The 8962-nt window shown below is 45.4% G+C and overlaps 2 protein-coding genes across 4 annotated transcripts; both read right to left on the minus strand.

Moving 5' to 3' along the window:
- Window positions 1-482: 482 nt before the first annotated feature.
- On the minus strand, window positions 483-1051 carry LOC109778284 (glutaredoxin-C10). Of its 2 annotated transcripts, XM_045227611.2 has the most exons (2): window positions 738-1051; window positions 483-642 (listed from the first exon to the last, which is right to left on the minus strand). In XM_045227611.2, coding segments are annotated over exons 1-2 (315 nt in total). In that variant the 3' UTR covers window positions 483-641. The 2 variants fall into 2 exon arrangements, with proteins under 2 accessions (XP_045083546.1, XP_040242824.1); XM_040386890.3 differs by having other exon boundaries at window positions 483-1051.
- Window positions 483-5977, minus strand: LOC109778283 (lipase). 2 transcript variants are annotated; one of them, XR_012181589.1, is made up of 12 exons: window positions 5699-5977; window positions 4922-5001; window positions 4601-4666; window positions 4461-4508; window positions 4289-4356; window positions 4029-4101; window positions 3768-3929; window positions 3263-3457; window positions 3061-3149; window positions 2779-2982; window positions 1631-2454; window positions 483-1473 (listed from the first exon to the last, which is right to left on the minus strand). XR_012181589.1 is itself a non-coding variant. In XM_020336832.4 (10 exons), exons 1-10 carry the CDS (start codon window positions 5811-5813, stop codon window positions 2793-2795), a joined length of 1086 nt encoding a protein of 361 aa, XP_020192421.1. In that variant the 5' UTR covers window positions 5814-5977; the 3' UTR covers window positions 2550-2792. The 2 variants fall into 2 exon arrangements, 1 of the variants encoding a protein (XP_020192421.1); XM_020336832.4 differs by lacking the exons at window positions 483-1473; window positions 1631-2454 and having other exon boundaries at window positions 2550-2982.
- Window positions 5978-8962: the final 2985 nt, after the last annotated feature.

Consider the following 8962-nt stretch of genomic DNA (forward strand, 5'->3'; position numbering starts at 1 on the left):
ATATCGAGAGCGGTAAATACCGTGATTGTTCTCAATAGTATTGAGCTGTTTATATACAACTCGTACAAGTTCAGTTACACATCAAGAGATGGTGGATAATTAAGAGTGAGGTCTGTAGACCTTCTAGTACTCACTCCATTCCTAAATAAGTGTCTCAATCTTAGTATAACTTTGTACTAGAATTAGTATAAAGTTAAGACACTTATTTTGATACGGTGGAAGTACATTCTAGCACTAAGCCAAGCACTAACTTAATACAGCTAACATGATTTGTGGTAGAGTAAGCGCCGTGATCGCTCCCCTAGACGCGTCTCTCTCATTTCTTCCTCTTCTCGACAACCAGAAGCTGGGTTCGCCTTGGCTACATCCAACGCATACGCTCCTCTAAGAAGAACAAGATTTGCAGAAGTTAAACTGGTAAGCAAAGGAAGATGATGGGCACGGACAATAGATCCAAGCGCTACAAAAGATGAATGATATTATTACCAGAAGACAGCTGATGCATATGCGTGTTTAATAAAGAGATTTTTTACGGTACATCGTACTACCGTTGGGGCCGGGTAGTATTGAATTATCTTGCCGTTGATTAGCTGGGTAGTTTAACTCTTCTCCCCATGGAGCCGGCACAGGATATTAAAAAACCTGGGCTTTTCATCTGTTAGATCTCTTGTTATTCTATATATACTGTCAAAAAGGCTAGCATTGCATACTGAGCGAGCATGCAAGTATTGTCTCACTAGAGCCAGAGCGCGCCGGCGGCCTTGAGCATGGGCACGAGCTCGCCGGCGAGGTGCATCTCCATGACCCTTTTGGTGCCACCGACAAGGTTCCCGCCGATGAACACCGCTGGAACCACCGGCGGGCCGCGGCCAAGTCTCCTAGCGAGCTCCCTCTCCATCTCCCTGCCCCGGGGATCCTTGTCCAGCTCGTACACCGCTGCGTGGACGCCGAGGCCGCTGAGAAGGGACGTCACGGAGTGGCAGATGCAGCATCTGCTCGACGTGAACACCACTACCGCCCGCTCAGACGCCAGCTTCGTCACCTGCTCCATCTATTCCTGATGATCGCTCGCTGGTGATTTCGCTATCTGACTGTGCTTATATGAGATTATCTGGAACCGGAAGGTGGTTGCTCTGGTTTGTTTGTTACTGCTGGCCGGGTGGCTCCCCTTTTATAGGCTCGGCTCCAAAAGGTTGTGCTGATTTTGCCATATATGGATAACTAGCAATTGGTATCTTGCTCTCAACTTGTTCACTACACAACCTTGATTGCTTCTTGCTTCTTGTATAAAAGAACACATTTTTTAATCCAGCGTAGCCTGAAGGTTGGCTGGTTCTGGATAAGGAAAAATGAGTTTCATGTGGTGCCATGCCATGGAACATTGGAATCTCTTTCCACATCTCAGTTTTTCTTTTTCCTTTTTGCGAGGGCTTTCCACATCTTAGTTGACCTCGAAAGGTTCTATGCCTAAATCTAAAAATAAAATAAAACATGTCAATTCGTCATGTATGGGAAATTAGACCTGTATTAATATATTTTGAGCATGTCTTATGAGTAGAAAAAAGCATTCTTCAGTTATGGTTCAAAAGCACATTCTTGAAAGTATATGTACAGGCGTGTCGAAACATACCAAGCTCAAGCGCTGCGATCGCATTCAACGTACTTGTCTTGCACACTAGAGGGTGTGAGATTAGTGTAACCTTCACTGCAAATCTCTGGTGCAATATACATGCCATTTCCTCTGATACTCTTCATTTTGTTTGGGAGTTTCATCCCTGATGAAACATTCTCTCTACATGGCTTCTAACTTCACTCATTTTACTGTACGTATAGTACAGAGGCTCAGAACAAGCACAAAATGGCGCTAACGTCGACACGGATGGCAGCAGTACGGCACAGGGATCTAATTCCACCGGCTAAGGAGAGAGAGGTGATTTGTACAGGAAGAAGGATCAGCTTCCCTTGGCGTTCAGAATAGCATCTTCAGGCAGAGAGGGCTTCCAGTCTCATTCAGTCCATCACACTCTCTTCTGACCCTATCTGCGACAGTGGAATCAGTGCCATTCGCAATTCTCTGTCATCTCTCAAGATTTCAATGTTCGCCCTGTTTTATGTCCTTATCAAATGCACAAGCATTCGCCACGCCATGATCCAGCACATGCTGTGCAAATGAGGCTGTACAACAGTAGCAGTTCATATGCTGCAAAGTAGTATCTATTCTTCTTGATTCTCCGATGTGGTGCAACCCTACAGGGCAAGCAGATGGCAATGGAGAATATTTGAATAGATATGTATCCTTTATCCTCAGTTTTCCCACCGGGCACTGCCGACTAATGTACAACTTTGCATCTTGGGAATCCAGGTTCCAGCATGATTTCGATCAGTTCCTGGCTCCTCAGACCTTCAAAGGGCAGCACTCTTTTGATCACAAATGCATATCTGACGCCAAGGCACCTACAGAGGCGAGACGAAATGCTGAGAGAAAATATAAGAATATCTTTCAGTAGAAGCGAAGAATCACAATAAGCTAGATAGTGAAAAAACCACGATACTATCAAATGTTTTTATTATTTGAGCCTGTGATATCATCAGGTACATCAATTATGGCGTGCCTACAATGTCGACAGAGCTTCATATACAATTCTCACTAGAGTAAAGGGGGGCACATTCTAAAGGCGAAACCTTCCTTATCCTCAGGAGACATCCTACAGCACCCAGTGTGTCTACATTACATGAAATATTTACACAAAACACAAAATAATATACTGTACAGTTTACCCTCAGCTAAAGGGTTAGATAGACTCCACAGGATATCGCTTCTGTGGATATCTTGATAAGATGATAGTTCCATCAAATTGAAGAATGTCACCATAGGCTGAGTTGGATGCGCCAATCACAAATTGACATGTTCCCCTTGAATCAGCATGTAGGTTAACACCATAATACTCAAGATGATCTGCCACACTTCTCCCGTAGACCGATCTATTCAAGCAAGAACAAAGCATAAGCAAAATATGGAGAGGCATACTTCTACAACAAATATGAGAGGCATGTCAATACCTGCTGCAGGTTGGGTCCTCTCCTGAACAATCACAGACTGTCTCATTCCTAGTAACCACATTTCCTACTATGGTCTCCCGAAGCCAAACCTGATGACAGATAAATGTGGAACAAACATATAACTTAGAAACTATAACTTAACAGACTCTTTCTACAAGACAATCAATTTACTGTGGAATTCTTTTCAAGTAACAGCATTGACCTCTCTTGCAAAGTGGTGATATGTCCATTCGCCTAGGTAATAAAAGTATGGTGGCAAATGTGGAACAATATCATTTTCATGGGTCACGCGGATTGTTCTTGGAACCTGCTCATTGAAGTATTCAGCAAAAGCAGGATTGCCTACCCGAGGCTGTCCAAAAGTTATGAGCTGAACTTTGTGTGACCCCCATTTAACCTAGAAAATAAAAAGCGAGAAATCAGTTGACTGAATCTCATATACCTACATATAATATAATAGACAGGGTTTTATTGTGAAAAAAGGATAGCTTTGTTCTTGCTTTGTTGGATTTACATGCAATGTCAAAACGCATGATCCACATTGGACATATGAAATAATTTAGATCAAAATCGGAATTCAGCTGTTTATGGCATGCTTTGAATTAAACTGAAAACCAGTCCTGCATGTACTTCCATAACATCGCACAGAAAGTACCCAGAATTGACGATACATGTCCAAGTAACACACGATCCTCAAAGGTACTTACAGAGAGATCAAGGGCACAAAATGAAGCTAAAGCCCCTCCCATAGAGTGACCTACAACATTTATGGGTAGTCTTCCATATGTCTTCCATGCCCACTGAACAGATTTCAAGATCTCATGCCGCAGAGTTGTATTATAATATGCAGAATAAAATCCATGGTGGACCTGCAACATGAGAAAAACATAAAGTGAACAAGTGATTTCAAACTCATTTGTATTTCGTAAAAAAATAATAGAAAATTTGCCGGTGGAGATTGGAGATACCATTGCATCCGGCATGCCTGGATAAGTTACATCTAGCTGCTTCCAGAAGAGATCTTCAATCCAATTTGAGGCGCTTCACAAGTAAATTTTGATGTTGGAATGAATGGTCATGAGCAATATATTATGTATTATATTTTAAAGTAAACACTGCTATGTCTAGAAACTATTCGCTAGAACAGGCACAGATGAATGATGTGCCCACATGGTATAAATTTTGGCAAGCAGTAAGTTATATGTAAGTAACCAGCGATTGTTTGTACCTGTGTTCTTGGGTGCCTCTAAAAGCAATTATTATGGATCGTGGATCAGGGGCAACTCCAACAAAAGCCTGCTCAAAATTAATATTTTTATATATGACTATATGAGCATAATTGTCATTTAAAACTGCATGAAAGAAGATCATGAGAAGACGTGAACACAAAAATATTGAACCTGTAAACATTTCTCTACATCTACAATGATCTCTATCATCTGAAAACCCTGCATTAATAATCAAACAAAGAACGTGGTTATGAACAGTTTGTACAAGCAGCATGAGAAGCCAAGTCTAGTTTTTGTCTAATGGATTGTACCTTCGTGTGACCTTCACACCTTGGACAAGTCCATTTCAAAAGTGAGGTTAGGTCGGATGTATAAACCTGGAATTCATTTAGGCAAGCCAAGTCATAAAAAGACTTTTTGAGTCACACAAGGATATTCCTGCCACAAAACTCCTCAAGCTAGGAGTTTGAGGAAGTAATTTGAGTAGTTCTTAAGTAAATTACGTGCTACACCCTCCGATCCAAAATAAGTGTCGCAGTTTTGAGCTAAGGTTGAACCCAATCTTAGTTCAAAACTGCGACACTTATTTTGGATCCGATGGAGTAGTATATATTGTTCAAAGAGGAACTTACAGCAGATGCATATTCGACAAGAATATGAGCAAGAGTACTATTGTAAGAGTAACCACCATCAGATTGCTTCATCCTGAGCTCTGCATTGCGTAAAGAAAGTGTAAACAACTTTCTGCTACATTATGCAAAACAATGAAGGGCTTTATGCTTATTGCCATGGTAGCAGTTCAAGGAATCTACATATCAGATACTAATGTTTGGTTTTGCGATATCCAACAACATTTTCCAGTCTCAGCAACAGCAATGATGAGAAGGTAGCCCACTGATCTCACCTTTCATGCATGGTTGTTTCTACGAGATTTGCACAGGCGCGGATCAAGGCACGAATCGATTGCTATGTCACTGTATTGCTTGGTGGCACGACAGTAAGCAAGTGAAATATGCCAAGCATACATCTGAACTTGAGAACGCATGAAGCATCTGAACTTTACTGTTCCCAACCAAATTTCCCACAGATTACACGAAATCTTTTGCTCTAGCAGTCCCTGCACTAGAGTTTTGATCTCCCCTTAGCATACCATTCATCATTCCTGCCTAATAAACTTTAAATTTCGCTAAATCACTTCTATCTTGTTCCCTTCTCACATTGCTCCCAGCACAGCCGGTGGAACTAATAACTCCTGAATCTCGCTCGATTTTTCCTCAACCCCAACCAAAAATCCGGCGGAACCAGCTACAATCATGGCACGGAACCACGCGCACCGGGCACGCGTAGCAATGAAGCGTTTCATCTACGGAAGCAAGATGAGACTGGGGAAAAAGTCAAGAGATCGTCACCTCCTCCTTCCACCGCCGCCGTTGCTGCGTCCGCGGGAGAGAGCACGAGAAGAAAAAGTCCCGTGAGGGCCAGCAGCACCGCCGCCGCGCTCGCCGCCCGCCTTAGCGGCGCCATCGCCGACGTCTCTTTCTTTCCCCCTCTCAGCAGGATTCTCAGCAGCACCAAACGGAGACGTGTGATGAGCAAGGAAGAGGACGGGAAAGTAGGAGCAAAACTTAGAACTTTCTTATGAGGGTTGTTACGTGAAACTGTGAAACGGTTGACAGGGACTAGGACCCGTTTTCGTTTTACACCTCAGAGCACTAGGACGTGTTTGATAACTTGCATGGAGGCCAATCAGACCCATGCAGAAAAAAAAGGGATGTTTCATTCCTTGTGTATTGTTTTTCCTTACGGATCCGTGCGTTCATTGTTAGGCCTGCATCCCACGGAACTTTAAGAAACTCTCAGCCAGGCCCGCTAGGAACATCTAAATCGGCTGTTTCCAAAGCCAGGCACGTGGGCGGCGGCGGCTGCACGGGAGAAGCCACGCTCGAGAAGTCGTGTTGCTTCCCGAAGCGCCGGCAATAATTACCCCCCCCCCCCCCCACCTTCCCTCATCGCTCTCCCTCCCCTCTCTCCACTCTCCCACTCTCATAGGCGGTGGCGGCGTTCAACGGATAGGAGAACAGCAAGGCGACCACTGGCATCCGCAACATCACCCGCAGCACTTCGACAATGGCGATAAGCACTATTTTGACCTCCTCAGTTACTATTTTTCATTCGATCCATGTTCTAGGAGAATGGGGAATCGGGGTAAATAGCCATAGGACTGATCATAATATCATCATGAGTTTCTAGTAGCGATGGATTTTAGGGTTCCGATCCGGATTAAATACAAGGGGAATGGGGATTAGGGGTTAATCTTATACAGTAGTTTCTAATCTTAGCCCTGGCGACCCTGGGGGCGGTTGCAGTGGCGAGTGCCCTTGGCCTTGTTCTTGTCCTCTGGCTGGACCACCGTCTGGTCGTCCTCGCCGGAGTCCAAATCGATTGGCAAAGTACGTGTTGAGGAACGTAGCAGAAATTCAAAATTTTCTACGCATCACCAAGATCAATCTATGGAATAATCTAGCAACGAGGGGAAGGGGAGTGCATCTACATACCATTGTAGATCGCGATGCGGAAGCGTTGCAAGAACGCGGATGAGGGAGTCGTACTCGTAGCGATTCAGATCGCGGTTGATTCCGATCTGAGCACCGAAGAACGATGCCTCCGCGTTCAACACACGTGCAGCCCGGTGACGTCTCCCACGCCTTGATCCAGCAAGGAGAGAGGGAGAGGTTGGGGAAGACTCTGTCCAGCAGCAGCACGACGGCATGGTGGTGATGGAGGAGCGTGGCAATCCCGCAGGGCTTCGCCAAGCACCGCGGGAGAGGAGGAGGAAGAGGGGAAGGGCTGCGCCAAGAGAAGAAGAACTTCGTATGTTGGGCTGCCCCTTTGCCTCCACTATATATAGGGGGAGAGGGAGGGCTGCGCCCCCACCTAGGGTTCCCTCCCCAGGGGTGGCGGCAGCCCCCAAACCCATCTAGGGTGCAGCCAAGGGGAGGAGAGGGGGGGCGCCACTAGGGTGGGCCTTAAGGCCCATCTGGACCTAGGGTTTGCCCCCTCCCACTCTCCCATGCGCCTTGGGCCTTGGTGGGGGGGCGCACCAGCCCACCTGGGACTGGTCCCCTCCCACACTTGGCCCACACAGCCTTCTGGGGCTGGTGGCCCCACTTGGTGGACCCCCGGGACCCTCCCGGTGGTGCCAGTACATTACCGATAACACCCGAAACTTTTCCGGTGACCAAAACAGGACTTCCCATATATAAATATTTACCTCCGGACCATTCCGGAACTCCTCGTGACGTCCGGGATCTCATCCGGGACTCCGAACAACATTCGGTAACCACGTACATACTTTCCCTATAACCCTAGCGTCATCGAACCTTAAGTGTGTAGACCCTACGGGTTCGGGAACCATGCAGACATGATCGAGACGTTCTCCGGTCAATAACCAACAGCGGGATCTGGATACCCATGTTGGCTCCCACATGTTCCACGATGATCTCATCGGATGAACCACGATGTCGGGGATTCAATCAATCCCGTATTCAATTCCCTTTGTCTACCGGTATGTTACTTTCCCGAGATTCGATCGTTGGTATCCCGATACCTTGTTCAATCTCGTTACCGGCAAGTCTCTTTACTCGTTCCGTAACTCACATCATCCCGTGATCAACTCCTTGGTCACATTGTGCACATTATGATGATGTCCTACCGAGTGGGCCCAGAGATACCTCTCCGTTTACACGGAGTGACAAATCCCAGTCTCGATTCGTGCCAACCCAACAGACACTTTCGGAGATACCTGTAGTGCACCTTTATAGCCACCCAGTTACGTTGTGACGTTTGGTACACCCAAAGCATACCTACGGTATCCGGGAGTTGCACAATCTCATGGTCTAAGGAACTGATAGTTGACATTAGAAAAGCTCTGAGCAAACGAACTACACGATCTTGTGCTAGGCTTAGGATTGGGTCTCGTCCATCACATCATTCTCCTAATGATGTGATCCCGTTATTAACGACATCCAATGTCCATGGTCAGGAAACCGTAACCATCCATTGATCAACGAGCTAGTCAACTAGAGGCTTACTAGGGACATGGTGTTGTCTATGTATCCACACATGTATCTGAGTTTCCTATCAATACAATTCTAGCATGGATAATAAACGATTATCGTGAACAAGGAAATATAATAATAACCAATTTATTATTGCCTCTAGGGCATATTTCCAACAGTCTCCCACTTGCACTAGAGTCAATAATCTAGTCCACATCACCATGTGATTAACACTCACAGGTCACATCACCATGTGACCAACATCCAAAGAGTTTACTAGAGTCAACAATCTAGTTCACATCTCTATGTGATTAACACTCAATGAGTTCTGGTTTGATCATGTTATGCTTGTGAGAGAGGTTATTTAGTCAACGGGTCTGAACCTTTCAGATCCGTGTGTGCTTTACGAATATCTATGTCATCTTGTGGATGCTACCACGCGCTACTTGGAGCCATTTCAAATAACTGCTCTACTATACGAATCCGGTTTACTACTCAGAGCCATCCGGATTAGTGTCAAAGTTTGCATCGACGTAACCCTTTACGACGAACTCCTTTTCACCTCCATAATCGAGAAAATTCCTTAGTCCACTAGAATCCAAGGATAAGTTCGAC

The sequence above is a fragment of the Aegilops tauschii genome, chromosome 4 (assembly GCF_002575655.3).
Source record: "Aegilops tauschii subsp. strangulata cultivar AL8/78 chromosome 4, Aet v6.0, whole genome shotgun sequence".
Lineage (NCBI taxonomy): Eukaryota > Viridiplantae > Streptophyta > Magnoliopsida > Poales > Poaceae > Aegilops > Aegilops tauschii.

Excerpts from the sequence above, each read along its gene's own strand:
- LOC109778283 (XM_020336832.4), bottom strand. The coding sequence starts at position 5,813 with ATGGCGCCGCTAAGGCGGGCGGCGAGCGCGGCGGCGGTGCTGCTGGCC. Across the intron at positions 4,102-4,288 it reads AGAGGCACCCAAGAACACAG|CGCCTCAAATTGGATTGAAG; the intron begins GTACAAACAATC and ends TTACTTGTGAAG. Across the intron at positions 3,150-3,262 it reads ATCACCACTTTGCAAGAGAG|GTTTGGCTTCGGGAGACCAT; the intron begins GTCAATGCTGTT and ends ATCTGTCATCAG.
- LOC109778284 (XM_045227611.2), bottom strand. The coding sequence starts at position 1,051 with ATGGAGCAGGTGACGAAGCTGGCGTCTGAGCGGGCGGTAGTGGTGTTC.